Source organism: Rhamphochromis sp. 'chilingali', assembly GCF_963969265.1.
Source record: "Rhamphochromis sp. 'chilingali' genome assembly, chromosome: 11".
Classification (NCBI taxonomy): Eukaryota; Metazoa; Chordata; class Actinopteri; order Cichliformes; family Cichlidae; genus Rhamphochromis; species Rhamphochromis sp. 'chilingali'.
The window spans coordinates 21,080,888-21,101,227 of NC_137938.1; the positions used below are offsets into that span (position 1 = coordinate 21,080,888).

Here is a 20,340-nt window from a genome sequence, read left to right on the forward strand (position 1 = left end):
TTAGGCATTACAGAGCCAAACATGAAAAGGAAGAGACAAACACAGGTAGGCTTATATAGACATTGAGCAGCTTTATCATAATTTTTTTTATTAATTAATATGTTTTATTATTTTGAAATCAAGCATCTAGGAAGACTGTTCTGGGCCAGGCAGTCCTGAATTTTATTATAAAGGCCTGCCAACCCCTTAGTATTGTGGAGAGTGAGGGGTTCAGGGGGCTGGTTCAGGTGATCCATCATACGTTTTGCCAACCAGAAAGGTTTGTATAGACAACGTCTCATCAGGTAGCTGATGTTAAGTACTGCATACTGATTTAATTTTGTTTCATCTTCAGACCATCAAGGAATTGATAGCCAAAAAACATGCGGAGAAACTCGAACGAGTGAAAATGGAAGTAAAGCAAGCTGTGGCAGTGAGTATAACAGCTGACATGTGGACCTCTTTGAACATGGAGGCTTACTTGGCTCTTACCTGTCACTACATTAATGAGAATATGCAGTTATGTACATCTGTGTTGGGTGTGAAACACTTTCCACAAAGTCACACTGCAGACAATTTGGCCCAATTCAAAACAGGCATGATGGATGACTGGGCCATCACAAATAAGGTAAGGTGTCCACTGACCGACAGCACCAAACATGATTGCAGCAACAAGAACTCTCCAAAGTCGACATTCAGTTTGCATTGCACACAAAATAAATTTATTAGTCAAGAAATCATGTGATCAAATCCCTGAACTTTCATCCATAAGAGACAAATCTAGACAAATCGTATCATTCTTCAGATCCAGCACTACAGCCAAAGAAAAGCTTGCCAAAGTGCAGCAGCAGATGGGACGGCCCATCTTGAAACTTATCAACGAGGTACCAACACATTGGAACAGCACATATCAGATGCTGTCACGGCTACATGATGAGAAAGAACCAGTCTGGGTATCTGTTGCTTCTCTTCAACAGATTTAACTCCACTTACGGCTGATGAGTGTAACATCATAAGGGAAGCACTTCTTGTGCTGGCCCCTTTCCATCAGGCCACAGTGGAGTTGTCTGAGGAGAGTTTCAGGATCAAAGATCATCCCGATGATGAAAATGCTTTATTGTGCACTTGACCGGAACTCTTTACATCTACGCACACAAACAGCCACCCATCTCCATGACCAACTTAGGCGTCATGTCACAGACACTGCTTCTAACCTGGAGTCATTAAGTGTGTTGACCCTATCAACCCTTTTAGACCCCAGATTTAAAACACTCGGATTTCGTAGTTCCTCCAAGTGTAGTGAGGCAGTCAGTCGCCTGAAAATGGAGTGTGCTGCAGTCCCGCACAGCATCTGAGCCACAGCCTGGACCTTCATCAGAGCAGTCACCTGTTCCAGACAAGTTCAGTATTATCAGCTTATTCTTACATTTATTTTGATGCTAATGTGTACTAATTTGGGGTAGATGACAAAAACGAAAATGGCCATGCATTTTTTATTATTTCAGAAAACCTGCAGCTCGATGAAGAAGTTGGCAGACAAACCAACAATGCAACAGCGGACTCCATCACTGAGGTCCAGCTACTTGGCAGAGAGAAACAGTCCAAGATCAGAGGATCCTTTAACGTACTGGGGGAATAGGAAGACGTCTTATCCGAACCTTTTCCACCTGGCTTTACAGTTTTTGTGTACCCCAGTTTCATCTGTGCCCCGTGAGCGTGTGTTTTCCAAAGCTGGGGAAATGGTGTCAAAAAAATGCAATAGACTGAATGGAAAAACATTGGATAAACGTATTTTTCTGAATAGAAATTTATAATAAACGCTGAGTCAATTACATTTAAATGGGTAATATTACATTCACAATACTTTCATTTTAATTTTCACTTAATGTCATTCACAATATATTTTCAAGATGCCTACAATATTTGAAATGTAAAAGATATAAAATGATTCCATGGAAAGTACAATACCTTACAGAGTATACAAGTATGAGTAGGTCATTGAATCAGTGTCTGTTGTGAGTCTCAAGTAAGTTGCCTGCAATGATATTTAAGGTCCAGCAGGTGTCAGTATGGAGCAAAACAACAACACTGTGTCGACATAGTATCGATACAGTTTGGGGAATGTGCTGAAACGCTTCACGAGGCCTCGTCTACCCATCACTAGTAGGATGTTCTCAGATGAGGAGTTTATCAAAGAGTATTTGGTGGACTCTGCCTGGCTAATTAGCCCTGAGATAAAAGAAGTATTTGAAAATATGCAAATAGTAACAAGACAGATCAAGGACACTGTGAAAAATGTGAGGCTTTAGCCAGACAATTTTAACTTTTCACTTCAGTTCGGGATGAGCGCTGTTAGGTCCGCAACACAGCCCAGTTTCTCATCTTTGTACGTGGGATAACAAAAGAGTGTGAGATTACAAAGGAGCTGGCAGAAATGCACTCTATGAAAGGGACTGTGACAGGGAGTTACTTGTTCACGGAGGTAACTGCATGAATTGATAAGCTGGGGGCTAAATTGGGACAAACTGGCAGGTGTTAAAAGCGATGGCTGTCCAAATCTGAAAGGAAAAAACATCTGACTTTTGAATCAGATATAGTATAAAGTGAGAGAAATGAACCTAGAACTGAAATTGGCATTTTTTGCACTATTAAATACACCAGAAGGTGTTGTGTAAGTCACTGCTAAAAATTAACTATGCTGTTGATGTTTCGGCTAAAATAGCTAACTTCATCAGGGTAAGAGCGCTGACTCACTTTGTTACACTTTCACTTGAAGTCAGTGTGACTGCTGGATTTTTATTCTTTTATTCTTCAAAGAGGATAGCCTTCCACACATAAAGAGATGTTTTTTACAAACATTCTCAGTCCTGACATTTAACAAATAAAGATAAACAACCTCTTTCAGCAATGATCACTTGTCTGCTTTCCTTCACATTTTTAACTCTGCCACAGAACCTGATTTTCATGAACTTACTCAAGTTCAAAACAGCCTAGATTTCGTTTGCAGAATTGAAAAACTGAGGATAAAATCTCAATGGTGCGACTAAAAAAAATGCTTTCGTTCAAGTAAACACAAAAAAGTCTCCACAACTCTGAAAGTCTCTGTGTGGTCAACAACAGACACACATTATGCATTATGGAACCTCTCAGATGCCCAAAGAGAATTCCAATTATCTGCCAGAGACAATACTGACAACAACAGTTTTCACAAATGCAACAAACCTTATGCACACATGACAAAATACTGAGTGAGCTAAAGTGACCTATGTCTAAATGACAGAATCCCATTGCATTAAAGCCAGCAACATTAATATCTCAAGGCACTTCAGCAAGAAATTGGAAAATGTTTTCTGCATCTGTATTTAGCCTGCAGGTAATGCAGGAATACACATAATTTTTACAGCATCGTGATTGTCTATTAAGCAGTTATAGAACAGCTTCTATGATGTAAAGTGTCAGACATTACTTTACTCTGCAGCATCAGCATTCAGAAGAGAGACAGAAAGTGCCCTGTGTGCTTCTTAAATCCATTTTTCAATAAAGTTTGTTTCAGTAGTACCATCTAATTTACTTTCAACAGTCACAACAGATAGCTGTCATTTGTCTTTTGGTATTCTAATGGCTTCTTTAAATCTAAGCAGCTGGAAATTTATTTGCATTAGAGCTGAGGTAGTACGACAAATGAAACATATCAAAACTGAAATACTTATTTCTGTTAGTACACAAAGCAAATAATTGTTCCAGCTCAGCTCCACCTTGATATCTTAATATGGACCTAACTTTCCGCCATGTCTTTTTTTTCTTTTTCTGATCTTTCCTTCAGAAAGGTCCAGAATGTAAAATCTGTAAATCAGGTAGATGCATTTGGTAAAAACCTCACATCCTGTGATTTCTGCTTGATGAGCATAATCCTAAGCAAGTCTTTGTATGGTCATGCTCAGGTAGAAGAGTGGTTTTCCATCTTATTCAAACTCTCCGTTTCTGTATCTGTGTTTGTGAGTTTCAGCAGAGCCTGTGTCTGCTCACTGGTATTTTCTGCATTCTGGTCTTCTACTCCAGGAAAACCCACCGAATCCTCGTCCTGCTCTGAGCTGCTGGGCTCCAAATCAGGATAAATGAGAAGGAAACAAGCTGCAAGAAAGCCAAGGAAAGAACCTCCAGAGGCCACAATGGGAATGACACGCACACTGCCAACTGCCTCTACCACAGATCCAAGTGCTGATGCAACCAAAATCTGGCTGATGTAAACCTGAAAGAGGAAATACTGTAACCAGACTATTTACAAAAACCTAAACATGCTGTTTCACTTTTGAACGTTTCTCATTTTGCTCAGTGTAACCTGAATTTATGCATCAGGGTCAGCTTAATTTGGTACAGTACTTACCTGGCAGGTTAAAATAGCGCAATCAATCCCAAAACCTCTTCGAGTGTTTTCTGGGCTGTGGTTAATGTACTGAGAAAAGAAGCATGACAGGAAAGACTGTAACTATACTGAAACGACCGATGTTTCTAATTGAATAAATGGGGAAGAGGCTCAAAACAAATAGTAATTAATTAAAGTGGTTTAATTGAATTATTGCATTAACTGTTTAGAAACTATAAAAACTGGAGCCATTTATAGACACATCAATCATTTTCAAAAGTAATTGGGGATATTAACATAATTTTAAATATAAGGATTGTTTTTAATTTTTGTGATTTGACACTATATAAATAAAACTGAATTGAACTGAATTACAGCACATTTGGTCAAACAACCTCAGACTTGACCATAATGGTTTTAGTATGCACCAGGAACATAAGTGTGATCATACCTCTTTTATTTCATGGTACTGGCCAAGTAATGCATAGGGACAGTAGGAGATACTCATGGAGATGATGCCCATGGTACTGATCATCACCATCGCAACATAAACATTAGGGATGATTGCCATGACTGCAGTACCTAAGATGAGAGGGAATCCAATCCGTAAGTAACTTTACAGAGGCTAACAACATTTATACTCATATTTCAACTATTCTAATAAGTCAGCTCACCTACTGAGAATCCCAGAGTCCCAAGAATGTAGATGACCCTAATGCTGAGATCAAAATGATCCAGATACTTCTGAAGGATGGCTGGGTGGAGAAAAACTGTCATTCACTGAGTAGTTAGCTGAATAGTTCTATAAAAAAATGAAGCCGTTTGAGTTTTACCAGAGCAGACAGCAGCAGTAGCAGCATAAACCACCAGTCCCCAGCAGCCCATCTGTACTCCTTTGTGATAATTTTGTAGCTCTGTGGAATTGGCTGGTGCCTTAAAGAAAAAAGAAAAAAAGTAGAAACACTGACGATTTGACTTCCACTGACATTTTAGTGCCTCATACTCATAAATTGTAAAATGTGCTAAGTCCACTGCACTACTGTGTGGTTTCCAAGGAATACAAAATACCAAATGATGTCAGGTAGTGCTTCAACAACAATACAGATGGGATTTGGAAGGTATCTGTATGTGTGTGCTTGTGTGTATACCTTGGGGTCTCCTTGGAAAATAACCTGCCCCATGAAATCTGTATAAAACACAGCTTCAGCTATAATGGAGAACCATGTGAGCAGGTGACACACACATAATCTCCAGAGCTGACTGGGCATCTAGAGTGAAAGTAATACAGGCAGTATTTATTACTGGAACATCAATCATCTCTGTTGACATAATCCAGTGCTGTAGTAGGAGAATGAAGAAGAAATTCACCTTCAACATGGACAACCACAGCAGCCGTACACTCCCACCCTTGTCTGTTCCTCCCTCACTGCTTGAGCCCTCAGATGACACACTGCTGGCTGAAAGCTGCAACCGTCGTCTGTCTGTATGCCGCTGGATGATGCTTAAATCATTCAAACTTTGGGACGTGGTGATTGGCCGAGGGGTGAAATGTCCTGTGTGTCGCATTCGATGCCGTTGTGCTCCAACTCGACCATAATATGAAAAGGTAAATGAGGGCTGAAGAGAAAAAACCCACCAAAATCAGTTTTTATACATCTGCAAAATAACCTATGTTGTCAATTAAAGATTAAACAATAAATTAAACCATACTTGTCTGTAGTAGGTGGGTCTGCCTGGCCGTGTACTGGATGTATGGTTTCCCGGCTTGGTGCCATGGGTTTTCATAACACTGGGGAACTCAGAACCATTGGCAGGTTTGGCCTGCTAGGACAGAAGAGAGAGGCAGTGTGGTACAAATTACTGAAGGAACACTGTTTGTCTCAAAGTTACCATAAGCTAAAAAACAAACAAAAACCATATTTGATCACAGCAGCCATTTTACCAGTTTCAACTGGGAATCCTCTGAGCCCCAGTTGGTCTGCTGGAAGGACGGATGACCATTTGCTGAATCTTTAAGTTCAGATAAAACTGAACTTATAGGCGTCACGTCGGCCATCCCATCAGGAGGGGGTTGTGGTCCGAAAGAAGGTGGGGCTTCAGCACTGGAATCTGATAGTTTGAAAACATCTTCAAGCTCTTCTTGCATTTCAGGTTGAAAGTGTGTCTCTGGCAAGAAATTTTGTGTGTCTGGGTCAAGGTCTGCATCTAACTCAATTGTAGCATCTGGCATGGCTAAGACTGAATCACTTTTACTCCTTACTGGCTCCACAGCAAGAAAGTCAATTTCCACTTCCTTAGGATCTGATTCAGGGTCGTCTCTGGATCGAGCTCGAGCAGAAGCATCCTCTTCTGTAATTACATCCAGTGTGCGGCCAGCTGGCTTCAAAGATACCTGGCCAGTAGAATCCCCATTTTCTGTGTCTTTAACCTGGTTTGATGGACTGAAGGGCTGCTCAGGGATACTGAACATGTGCAGTGTGACAGAGATAATAAAGACGATGGCTGCAAACATGAAGAGAACCTGCTCCTGTGATTGAAATGCTTGGCCCAGAGCTGTGCCAGTCCAGTCTAGACCTCCAAGCATGTATCCTATTGCTCCACCAAGCCCTAAAGAGACAGGTATAAGGGGATTAGTGTAGCATTATTATTTGTAAATATGTATGGAGGGTTGTGCAACTGTAATCCTAACATTATGCATGTATTCAGATTTGATAATATTCAGAACATTCGCTTTCTGCATCCATGTGAACATTCAAATTACACGGTCCATGTCTTTCCTCCACTGTGTCAAAGAGGTGAGCCTTCAACTTAAATTTCATTCTGGGAAAGAGGACGAAGTAGCTGTAGTATGCGTGGTGAACTGTGTGTTGGTGTCCAGATATCTAAGAATGTTGACAGTCTGATCCCCGCTGAATGAATTCCTGGTTCACAGTCTTGTGAATGTTGAGAACGAAACCTCCAAAAATCTACATAGACTTACCAGCAGAGAATGCATGAATGTTCAGCGCAATATCTTGCTCATCTGTGTCTGCAACATCCAGCAGATAAGCTCTGATTGGTCCCTCTGAGGCATCAGCGCAGAAGTCCAGCACCACCACGCCCAGCACAGTAAGAACGATGCCGATAGTATGCTTATTGGGAGTGTCGCCGACGGAAAGGCCTGAAGAGAATACCACAAAATATACACAGACCGGATTTGCTGAACTGCATTTTTTATGATTTGTTAGCAGATTATCTCCCTTGAAGCCTTGCACTCACCTATTAATGAACCATTTAAAAACAGTGCCACTCCCAGCAGTACACCTACACAAAGACCCAGAATGAACGGTCTTCTCCTGCCCCATCGCAGGCTACAGCAGTCACTGGCTGTGCCAATCAGAGGTGTGAAGAGGAGACCCAGGATAGGACTGAGAAACCAGGTTAAACTGTAATACTTTTCAGGAAGACCTGGAAAATAAACACAATTGATTCATTCAAGTATTTTCAATTACACTAAAGCTAATATAAGAATTAAAAAACAACCACAGCATAGTGAAGTGTGTGTATGTATATATATATATATATATATATATATATATATATATATATCTATATATCTATATATATATATATACATATATATATATATATATATATATATATATATATATACATATATATATATATATATATATATATATATATATATATATATATATATATATATATATACACACACACACACACACACACTAACACACACACACGCATACATCATCAAATAACATAAAAAAACAAAATAAATGAGACGGAATAGACTGTGTGTTTCCAAGTGATCTAAAAGCCTGTGAAAATAGGTAGGTCTTCAAGTTGAGTTGAAGATTTCCAATGAGAAGGAGAACTATATAAAAGAGGGAAGACTTGCAGAGTCTTGGAGCAGCAACAGAGAAAGCCCTGTCACCTTTAGATTTTAAATGGGAGCATGGGACCCACATAAGTATTTGACTGGAGGACGCAGAGTTGGAGTGGTTAGGTGCAGGCTAAGGAGATCTGAAATGTAACCTGGAGCAAAGCCACAGAGAGCTTTAAAGACAAATTGCAAAACAGCAATCTGATCTGATCTGATCTAAGAGCAAGTGTTTTTGTTTTCTGACAGGCCACAAAACTTAATACTTAATGTATTACAACCAAATGTAAGTAAATGTCTCATATTTGTCATTTTATTTAGGCGGTGGTGGGAATAAAACATACTCTGCAGAATTTAATACCTTTATCTGTTATTTTTATTTTGATGCAAGGCAGTATTTGTCCATTGTCTATTCTTTTAAATATTGAGATCTATCAGGCTTTGGCATTAGATATTTGTATTTTGACTCTTTTGCATTAGATATTTGTATTTTGACTCGTTTGCAAACCAGTTTTTAGCTTTCACTAAAATAAAATAAAAATGCTGACAAAAAGCTGATGATTGTTTTGTAATAAGTTACTTATCTACCAGGCTCTGTTTTGAATAAGTTAAGTCAAAGTTAAGCCAAATTTAGATGCAGGAACAGGCACAGAACGTTTTCATTATGATTTCAATACACAAAGGGCAAGTTTTCCCATGTTTTAATAATATCACATGACTTGCATTCCACAGCTGAAGAACCACTAGTCCTTTTCCATTATCAGTGGTTTTTAACTTAGCAGAAGCATTTTTGGTAATATGGCGGCCAGTTACATCAACACAGTCAAAAATATGCTACAAACAGGAAAGTGGTGAAACCTGTAGTTGTGCATGTCGAAGACAAAACTATGTTACAGCATGTCTGCAAATCTCAAAACACTACTCTTCAGTTGTTTTTACCCATTTCCAAACCGGAGAGGCATTTCCATTTTTAGTGTACATCAACTCTAAAAGAAGTGGACTTTTAGGTTTAAAATCTGATGAATTATGTCAGCAGGCTGACTGAGCTGGATAATTCTCAAGGGAACATTATGCTCTGTTCCTGCCTTCCTTCTCCCTTAAGTCAACAAAAGCGAATATAACTTTCTCACAGCATGAAAAATATCTCTCTCTCCATCTGTCTTTTCCATTACTGCTTATTTCCTCTTCAACAGACTTATGCAGCAAAGCTCAGAGATGCTTTATACACTTTTCACTAATGAAGTAGTTATACATGAGTGTGTCTCTGTGTGTCCAATACAAGTACATGGGGAAGAAAACTCTAAATGTTTGTCTGAGCTAAAGAATACACATACGGTAAGTAAAAGCATGATAAACCCATGAGACAAGAAAAATCGTGTCTATACTTCACTTGAGTTTTAGGTTACAAACATACCTTGTGCACTGTGAACAAAGAAACATGAACAAAGTTGTGTATCTGCAACAAGTTAATAAAACACATTTACTGTGCTTAAAGGCAATGTCAAACAGTTTTCTAAACACATGTTCAGTCAAGAACCCTGGGATTTCAACAAGCTATGGATGCATTTATTTGGCAATAATCAAAGGTAAGTTCAAAATTACAACCTGTCCCAGCATAAAATGAACTGCACTGCACTTGCTGAATGTTTGTTTTAAAGGTGTTGGCTATGGCAAAGTAAGCAAGAGTATGAGTGGTAAGACAAAACAAATCCTGATGTTTCACCAGCTCAGCAGTGTCTTTCAGTCTTAACACAATCGTTTGCAAGTCCTGAAGCTTTAAAAAGCAAAGAAAAAGCATAAAGATTTCTCCTTTTCTAATGTAATTAGCTTAAAACGTATCCATTCCAAAAAATAAGTGAGGCTGATTCAGTTCAATAACTTTAAAAAAAATCCTATGTCAATAATCCGTTGTCATCTATAACCAATATCACTTGGTAGATCATTCAACAGGTTTAGCAATAAACTTTATTGGCATATGAAAAAATAACTACCCAATCAGACACGTTAATTAGAATCAGTCAGTCTTATCATGTTGTTAATGGAGCAGAAAAGTGAAATGTGCTGTGTTAAACATTCTTCTCATACCTAACCAGTAAAAAATGCTTTTGTTCCAGGTCTGTTATGGTTGCTAACTTGACATCAAACCACAAAGCTCCCCGCTTGAGTAGAGACACGGGCTACATGATACAGAAGAGCAGCCCTGAAACCAATGAATTGTGACAACAATCAAATTCCACAAAGTCACCACTGTTACCTGACTACTACCACAACCACAGACTGATGTGCATCTGGTTTGGATAACAGTGGTTAGCTTCACTGCAAATCAAATCCAGCTATTGTTATATAGATAGTGAACCAAACACAGCATAATCGCTGCTACACTGCAACCAATCTTCAAGTTTTTTGACAGTGATTAGGAGAATGCTGCCACAAATGTGTCACTAAGATAACTAACTAGTGGATAAGGAAAAAACTGTGTTGTGTCTCCTACCTATTTGCAGCAGAACTGGTGTTACCAGAGCGGTTTCCATGGCATAGCAAAACTCACGTCCAAACATCACTGTCCCGTGCATTACCCAGCGATGCAGAGGGATTCGTACTCCTCTGCCTTCCTCGTCCATGTCTGTCTCACTCTCACTGTCATATGCTTCTTCTTCTTTGGGTCTTCTGATCTCTGGAAGACGAGAAGCATCTCCACCCTCAGCTGCCATCTCCATTTCAGTCTGGTTTGACTTCAGGGGAACCATTTGTTGTGGCTGTTATAGATCAGTATATATGTCTTTGTGCCACAGTTTTTCCTATAAATGCAAGCACAATCTTACCATCTTATCACTGTCAAAAAGTGTAATAGGCATAGTTTTCACCTTGATTTTTTATAGCTCATGAGAAGATAAAGCTATTTCAGAAGACTAACAAGTCACTACTAAGGTCAAAGCAAAAGAAACACAGAGGCGAGAACAATCACAGTTTTAGCACATCTCCAAAAGTATTTAATGGTGATGGGTAGGGAAGAGTGTAAGAGAGGCGAGGTGGGGTGATAAGTGTTTTATGGTCTCCAGCAGATGTTTGTGGTGGTGACCTGCAGTGAACTCCTGAATAGAAGTGGCTGTGTGCATGAAGTTTGGGCAAGTCCAACTAAGAAAGTTAGTGCTAGTCAGGCAAGTCCGGGTTAAAATATCTTGAGATTTCTCAGTAAACTCCTACTAATAATGTTACAAATTAACCTGCAAAAACAAAACAAACAAGAAAAACAGATACCAGCTGTGCAAAAAGCTAAAGCTATGACAACACAGGATGTAGCTTTGCCTTGATTTAAACAGGGAAACCTGTTAGTGCATTTTCCAGAAAATCTGTTCAGTCTCCAAATGCTGATACAGAAGTCTTATTATTATTAAGTAGATTTTTTAATGAACTGTTATTTCTGCAAGTAAATTCTAGTGTGAATGAAAAAACAAAACAAAATACACCACTGTCCTAGAAGGGTGCTGTAGCAACATCTTCCCCCAGAATTGCTTTATTCCCTCCTTATAAGATAAGATAACCTTTATTAGTCCCACACATGGGAAATTTGTTTTGTCACAGCAGGAAGTGGACAAAACAAAAGTTATGTAGCAAAAATTAGAATACAATACATTATATTAACTGTATAACTCCCAGAGCCACTACTCAAAGAGATAATACCTCCCTTAATGATAAGATGATGTTGATGGAGAGAGTGGTCAATCAGATCAACCCATACCAATGCACAGGTATCCAGTTTGGTTCAGATCTGGTGACAGTGAAGGTCATAGACTCCTAGCACTCTCATATCTATCATCATCCTGGAAGAGATCAGTGCCCTTAGGATTTAATTTTCTTATCTTACAACTCTCTTTTCAAGGGGAATAAGTGGAACCAGACACTGCCAACAAAAGGCCTAAGAGTTCGAACAGAGACACCTGATTCCCTTAGTCTAGGGTTTGAGAGGTTCACCCCATAATGGGTTTGTATAAATTAAGCCGTAAGACATAACAAATAATTTACAATAAGTATAAGCATCATAGACTCAAATAAAGGGCCAAACGATCAAAAAAATTAGACTGAATTAACCCAAGATTGCTCTGTTAAATCCAGTGACATCGCCACTATCTAGAACCTTGAAGTCATAATAGCAAAATCAGACTCATAGACAAGAGCCACATTAAAAAATAAACCATTATTACACCACTATTGCTGTTGCGTAAGTGGAGCAGAAAGCAAGCAGATCCTATTGACACATACCTTACAAGAGAGCATGGCAAAGACCATTCTTCTATTCTTTACTTATTCATTTTCTGCCTGGCTCTTCTGAGTTGAGCAATATGAAAAAAAAGCTTAGATCATGTATAAGTTGATGTTTAATGAGAGCTTTGTGCAGTTTTCTGTCATTTTCACAAAGAGACAGATCAAAGTGTTTTTGTGTTTAGTTAGTAATCCGAACAAATTAATGTAGAAAGGTAACTTTTTTTTAAACTTCATCGAGGTGTGTGAGCTGAATTCTCACAGGACTGTGTGTACACGTGAAGGTCCGAGGGGCTCGTTGGACCAGTTATGACATGTTTTGCCTCACCTGAACTACCTGCCAGTCTATAAATAATAAATTAATATATTAAAAATTATTTGCCGTTTTATGCGAATAAGGCGCACAGCGATAAAAGTGTATTCTCGTCTGGACTGAGAGGAAAAACACCAGAATTCAGGCGCATTACCGTTAACCTGACTTTGACTGACGCAAAAAGTTACCTTAGCAAGCTAGGCTTGGCTGATATTAAGCAGCTTACGTTAGCGAGTTAATAGCGGAGAAACCCACTTTCATGACAGACAGGAACGTGTAACGTACCTGAGATTTTACAGCGCTGTGGTAAAGCTCAGCCAGTTCCGCGTTGTGGAAAACTTCTATGACGTGTTAGCACAAAAAAAAAAAAGAAGAAGAAGAAAAAAAAACCTCTCACTTCTTTAGGTTTGCAAAACCTTTGCAAGCTAACTGGGTGACCATAGGGTTTACTACACTCACCAATTTCAATGGTTTCCACATTAACACAGCGGGGCGTGGCCATCAGAAAACCTTCGTGACGTCAGCGAACGCCTCACCTATGGACGACGGTGAAAGGGCAACTAGCTAGCATGATATAAGTGGAACCAACTGCATGGAAAATTGCATGGATTGATAACATAAAGAAATGAAAATATGTCAACAATAATGGACCTCAAGAACTGGAAAAAAAAGACAATTCACAAAGTCATAATGGAGGATATTTATTTATTTATTCATAATTCATTAATTCATTTACTCTTTTGTTTATTAGCTAGCACGCTTTCGACTCTTCCTAGAACTTGGTCCTATAGCTCTATATATGTTCCTATATGTTGTTCCTAAATCATTGACTTTGACTAACTTGACCATTAATTCGGTTAATTTCCTCCCTGCTCCAATATACATTTATTGCGATCTAGAGCTTCAAAAACAGGCTCTGAAGATTGATTAATTAGAAGCCATCAGTTCTTCAGGCTATTTAAAAATCGCATAATATTATACTCTGTTGTAAAAAATAAATAAATACATAAACAAACAAACAACCCTGTGCTTACATTCACAGAATCATTCGTCCAAGCGGTTTCCAATGCGCTGAAGTTTCCTTCGGGCTCGTTCTCCATTGGTTTTTTCAAAGAATAGGCAATGCTGCTCCCTGGTGTACATCAGTAGTTATTATTCTCTAATATGTTCTGATTATATTACTTGTTTGGGGATTGAGGAGGAAAATGCCCTCACTATTAAAGAAAGACAAGAAGAGAAAACGTATTTAATATACTTTTTAAATTCACATCTCAGTTTCTGAGCTGGTTAAAGATTGCATGGGATTAGAAATTAGTATGTATCAGAGGAACAGCACAAGTTGAGCTGTTTGGGGACAAAGTTAGAGAGGCAAGGCTGAGATGATTTGGACACATGGCGGGCAGAAATGATGGATATACTGGACAAACAATGCTGAAAATGGAGCTGCCAGCAGGAGGAAAAGAGGAAGACATCAGAAGAGTTTCGTGGATGTAGTGAAGGAGGAAATGCAGACAGAAGAGGATGTTAGATATAGGGTGAGATGGAGGCAGATGATCCACTTTGTCAACCTATAAAGTGAACAGTCAAGAGAACAAGTGTTTAAAATGAGCTCCACCTTAAATATCAGGAGCAGCAATACTGATCCATATATCACTGATGGGGAATTTTTTTGGTGCAGGATGAGTACTTTTACTTTTGACACACCTAATGTACAGTTTTCCATTGATACAGTTTAATGGGCAGTCAGGTATTTTCTAAGTGTTTTATTGCTTCATTTGCTAAACTAATAGTTCTATAAATGGTAACGACACTGCTCAAAAGTTTGCCTGTACTGATGTGGACTGGGTAATGTGTTAGGAAAGAAAGGATCCCACATTGTTTGACAGAAATGAAAACGATCAACCAACAGAGAACTGAATTTAAAGACGCCCTGAAAACCAAATTGAAAAAATGATATAGCAGCCTAGTCCGTTTTTCAGAAATTTCATTGCAACAATTTCAAATGTTACTCAGTATGTTGTATGGCTTTATGTATGGCCTGTTTGCATGCATGCCTAACAAGGATGAGGAAACTTATGGTGCCTTGGAGGATCTCCTCCCAGATCTGGACGAAGGCATCACTGAGCTACTCGACAGGACAGGACAACTTGGATGGACATAATATCCCAGAGGCGTTCCATTGAATTTAAGTCAGGTGAGCGTAAGATTTCATTTTGATACCAAATATCAGTCAGGGTGGGTAACCTAGCCTGTAGAGGTCTGTGCATCCCTCCATAAGCCTTTTCATCCCTGACCCATCCCCAAACCAGTCGTGCTGAACAATGTTAAAGCCAGTATAACGTTCTCCATGGCTTTTCGAGAACCTTTCATGCCTCAGGGTTAATCCTCAAGGTGACCCTGCACGAAAAGTTCAGGGCCGCAGTGGCAAATTTTGATATTATACAGTAAACATCAATTAGGCTCCAATGTCCTGACAGTAAGCACAGGGCCCACTGAGTAAAGCTACCCTCATTAAGTTTGTCTGTGAATGATTGGTCAGAGACATTCATACTGGACGCCTGCTAGTGGTCATTTTGTAGGGCTCTGGCAGTCTTCTTCCTGATATCTGCTTTTTGCACAAAGGAGCAGATACCAGTTCTGCTGATGGGTTAAATACTTTTTAAAACACTTTCCAGCTCTTCTAATGTAACTGTCTGTCTCCTAGAATCTACTCCATGCTCTTGAGTCTCTGCTGGAAGACACAGCAAACCTTCTGGCATCCTGGAGGATTGGACTACCCGTGCAACCTCTGTAGGGTCCAGGTATTGTCGTATGCTACCAGCAATGACACTGAGTCTAGTCACATGCAAAACTGATGAAAAAAAAAACAGCCAGAAAAGATAAGGAGGGAAAAATGTCAGAGGCCAAACACATTTTGTTTAGCAGTGTATTTAAATGAAAACTATAGAAAGAATAACATTTTACAATTTTTCAGCCAGGAAGAGGCCAGCAAGAGGCTGCGAGCACACTGTTTTAATCTGGTCCAGTTCGTCTTGTTAAAGAGTCTCACCTTTCTGTAAGAGTGACACCGCGCCACTGATGAATATGCATCTTATTTCTGCCAAATTGAATGGCAGAAATAAAAGGAAAACAGACAACACTGGAATATTTACCATTTTATTGAGACATTTTCTTGTGTAGTTTCTAATAATATCCAGAGGGCAGTTGGCTAAATTGACCAAGTGTCTATAGACATTGACAAATGAAAAGTCAGTCCAGAGTGATGGCAATGTTTCTTGGTGTGAATATCATATCATATACATGTGAATATCTGCATGTTATTGTGTTGGCGCTCATCATTGAAAAAAACAATGGCAGCACTGAGTGTCTGTGTTGAGTTCTGCTGGTCAGCAAGTTGCAGAACTCAGAACTTTAACTGTGCCATCCCTATAACTTATAGTTTTATGCACCCTTTGTAAAATATTTTACAGTGTGCGGTCCTTTCCTGTGTTGCTGCTCTGCAGTGATCTGAGAATCTTGGTCATCAATATAACATTATTAGTCATGGCGTTGTCCGTCCCTGCTGAGGCTTTAGAGCTGTGCTGCATACTGACAATGTCACCACTGGTCTGCTTGGGCTCTGCGCGGCGGAAAAGATGTCTCATAGTGGCCTGGAGACAGCAGGAGAAGTAAATTATTTGGAGAATCAATGAGTAAAAAAATGATGATGGGCATATCACACCTGAAGGGACAGGTGGATGTGGAGAAAAGAAGAAAAATGTCAAGTTAAGTTAAAGAATGTGGAGGAAGAGAATAGGAAAAGTGCTTCAGTCTTACCTGGAAATTATTTGTAACAAAACAGTAGACAACAGGATCCATACAGCTATTCAAACTGCTGAGGGTGACAGTTAGATGGTACACTATCACATGGTGAGGCATGTCAGGGTAGAAGTATACCACCACCTGCAGCACAAACAGGCAATGCCAAATGTTCCCATAAAAGCAAATACATTTTTCTCATTAAGTCAAACAAAAACGTTCATTTCATTAATATGTTTATTGTGTTTTACTGTTTACTGTTTTTATCTTTGTTGTATTTTATTAAAATTATAACTTTGAGATCCTTACTATTTTCCCTACTTTTGTATTCAGCTTTTTTAAAATAACATTCTATTGTATTTTAGTTTAGTATTTTATGTTAACTTTGCAGTCAATGACTGCCTGAAATCTAGAAGCCATTTATATCCAAATGCTCAGTTTTCTCCTCTGCCAGGACTTTACTGCAGTCATCTTCAGTAGCTGTCTGTTTGTGGATCTTTCTGAATTCAGTTTTGTCTTTGGTAACTGAAAAGCCTGCTCTACTGGGTTGACTGACTTGGGCATTGAACATTGTCCGATTTCTTTGTCTTGGGAAACGCTCTGGTTGCTTCTGCAGTAAGGTTTTTGTCACCATGAAGTGTTTGGTGCTGCTTCTGTTAGCAGTTGCATCATCAATAAATACTAATGACCCTGTTATACTGGCAGCCATACATGCCCATGCGATATCACTGGCTCCAACCATGTTTGACATATAACGTGGTATGCTTTGGATCATGAGCTTTTTCTTTGCTTCTCCATACTTTTCTCTTCCCACAATTCAGGTACAAGTTAATCTTTGTGTCATCTGTCCAAATAATCTTTTCCTGCACTGTTCAGGCTCTTTTAGATGGTTTCTGACAAAGTCTAATCTGCCCTTCCTGTCCTTAAGTTTAACCAGTGGATTTGCACCTTGCTGTAAACCCTTTGTGTTTACATTGATTGCAGACTCTGACAATGATACATGAACCTCCTGGAGAGTGTTAGTGAGGAAACAGGCTTCATCTGACCATAAAATTATTTATCAGGAAGTTGTCCAATTATATTTGAGCTGCTGAAAATGGAGGACTGTGTACTGTGTGTATACTGTATGTGTGTGTATACATAAACTTTCTGTCTTTTTAATACATGTCAATATTGGTTTGAAATATTGTACATGTATTTTTGTCTATATATTTATGTTATATATATAGAGAGATTTTTCTTTTGTTGCTTTATCACCTGGTAATATTGTCTAATCAAAATTGTCCTGAACCTACCGGTGACCCACAATGCAGGGTCAAGGTTCACCCAAGCATGGACATAATTTATGAGCAGTTCAAGCAAAGGCTGGTTTTCTGCCTCACATTTGTTCATTTGTAATCCTTTTAGAGGATAAAGTTGAAAGCATCCACAGTTTCATAAGGGAGAATACAATCATTAATACTACTTGGCCTTTTACTTGTTCAAATACTTGTTGCTCACCTGTCTAACATGAAAGGGTGTGAAACAGACTGTGAAGATGATCAGCACAGTTGTCAACAGCTGGACAGCTTTCCTTCTCCTATCCCTGAGAAAATAAAGTTAAAGATACCATTATCTGCATATTTTTATGGGATATAAACTATCCTATGTGTCAGTGAGTCAAAGACAGACAGACGGCTCACATACACACATGGAACAAAGAGGCTCACATTCAAACCCAATTTCAGTTCAGAATCAACATTTAACAAACCCCCTGCACATCTTAGGACTGTACGGTGAAGCTGGAATAACTGGAGAGAATCCATGTAAACAGTTAATGCAGTGCATCCTAAAAGTATTCAGAGCGCTTCACTTGTTCCACATTTTGTCATGTTACAACCTTATTCCAAAATCGATTTATTTACATTTCACTCGAGATTCTGCACACAATGCCCCATAATGACAATGTGAAAAAGGTTTGCTTGAAATTCTTGCAAATTTAAAACAAAAAACAAAAACATAACATGTATATAAGTATTCAGAGCCAGTGTGTGATTTCCTCTGAATATTTTGTGGATGCACTTTATTTTCTTCAATACAAGAAAAACAACTTTAGTTTTCTTTCCCGCCATCTGTCAGTGTAATATTAGTTCTACCTACCTGCTCTGTTGCATCAGACGACGGTCTGTTAAGGCCCACATAATGCGCAAAGTGAAGACCACAATGATGACAAGTGGTAGAAAGAACTCAGTGATGGTGAGAAAGAGGAGCTTTGAGAGACAGCAGCCTGTGTGCTGAAAAGCGGTGGAAAGAAAGGAGTAGGTAACCACAATGGCAAACAGCCATACAGAAATGCAAACACATTTGGCCACACTGGAGTTCCTCCAGCGACGAGAGGCTTCAGCCTACAAAGACATAGCAGAATGTGCAGCCTTGTAAGTGTCTAGCATTTTCAAAAGCACGACTGTGTAACCAAGCTACAGACGACACTCACCTGCACAATGGCAAGGTACCGGTCGACGCATATGCAGGTTAGAAACAGGATACTGCAGTACATGTTGACAAAGTAGCTGAAGATGTGCAGATATGAGCAGGTGATACAAGCTCCTCCACTGTAGTAGAGCAGGATGCGAGTCGGTAGAGAGAGATTCACCAAGAGGTCACTCACGGCCAGGTTGATGGTGTAGATGACTGAGGTGGTCTTTTGCTTGGTGCGGAAACAGAAAACATAAAGTGCAACTATGTTGAGCACCATGCCCACCTGAAAAACCAAAAGAGTTAAAAGATAGATGCGAGGAAAATTAGTAAGAGGTACTAAATTTCAACATAGAAATTATGTGCAACATTAAAAAGCCTTCGTCAAAACACCTTACCAGGAAAATAAGGGAGTTTATGACCACCAGTGCAATCCAAAGGCCATAGAAGTCATTGTAGAGCCCCTCATCTAAATGTGCCAGTCTTTGAAGATATCTTTCCATACCACTTGTGTTTGCTGGACCCGATATTTGAGGTGTATTAAAGGAAGTGTTGATGAAAAGCCAGGACTCTGTACCATTAATGTTCATCATCATGATGATGTGCGATGAGGTGATAAGCCGCCTTAATGATGCTGATGAGGATTGTGAGGATGACACGGATGATAAAGTGGAAACTGTCAGAGAGAATAATACAAGTTTTATAGAGAGATATATACACCACATTTACTGACAGATCCACGCATTAGTTGCATTAGTTTTCATGTTTAAACAGAAACCTGCAGTTTTACAGTTACATCGTCTCTAAAGGCCTGCCTTGCTGTACTATGTTACTTCCTCTTTTCTATGTTTGACTTCAGCATCTACAGAGAAACATAGGGACACACACTGTCCTCCTTTTCTCTGATGCTCACTCTCTCTGTCTCTGACCTCATACTGGCTGTTGCTGTTGTCACAGATACACTGCCATGGCTATTTTAAACCAATATCTGGCTTGTTGAACCCATATATTTATAATGTAACTATATTTATTTATCACTACAGCAATACTCCCTGAGGGGCTAGGATTAATTCTCATTCCAGCTATTATTATAAATAAAAAATAAATACTTTTGCTCTTATTGGCCAAGATATAACCCTCTCACAAAGTACAGAAACAACATGTCATTACTCTGGACATCCAGGGACCTTTTCATTTAATCATAATAAAAAAGAGATAGATCATTTGTTTTCTTTTCCATTTAAATAGCTCACAAAAGCTTAGATCTATAGTAAGAGAGTCATTTCA

General features: G+C 39.1%; 2 protein-coding genes across 3 annotated transcripts; both read right to left on the reverse strand.

Moving 5' to 3' along the window:
- Window positions 1-1,438: 1,438 nt before the first annotated feature.
- On the reverse strand, window positions 1,439-13,286 carry LOC308406268 (solute carrier family 45 member 4-like). Of its 2 annotated transcripts, none has more exons than XM_080897175.1 (13): window positions 13,087-13,286; window positions 10,720-11,026; window positions 7,601-7,789; window positions 7,323-7,502; window positions 6,285-6,949; window positions 6,053-6,166; window positions 5,711-5,959; window positions 5,491-5,610; window positions 5,176-5,275; window positions 5,017-5,112; window positions 4,794-4,924; window positions 4,364-4,432; window positions 1,439-4,228 (listed from the first exon to the last, which is right to left on the reverse strand). In XM_080897175.1, the coding sequence occupies exons 2-13, from the start codon at window positions 10,973-10,975 to the stop codon at window positions 3,917-3,919; spliced, it is 2,481 nt and encodes an 826-aa protein (XP_080753301.1). In that variant the 5' UTR covers window positions 10,976-11,026; window positions 13,087-13,286; the 3' UTR covers window positions 1,439-3,916. The 2 variants fall into 2 exon arrangements, with proteins under 2 accessions (XP_080753301.1, XP_080753302.1); XM_080897176.1 differs by having other exon boundaries at window positions 1,440-4,228; window positions 5,017-5,097.
- Window positions 13,287-16,265: 2,979 nt separating this feature from the next.
- gpr20 (G protein-coupled receptor 20) lies at window positions 16,266-19,785 on the reverse strand (the record flags this gene model as incomplete). Its single annotated transcript, XM_080897525.1, has 6 exons — window positions 19,452-19,785; window positions 19,073-19,339; window positions 18,739-18,983; window positions 18,100-18,184; window positions 16,618-16,743; window positions 16,266-16,451 (listed from the first exon to the last, which is right to left on the reverse strand). The coding sequence occupies exons 1-6, from the start codon at window positions 19,776-19,778 to the stop codon at window positions 16,266-16,268; spliced, it is 1,236 nt and encodes a 411-aa protein (XP_080753651.1). The 5' UTR covers window positions 19,779-19,785.
- Between the last annotated feature and the right edge of the window lie 555 nt (window positions 19,786-20,340).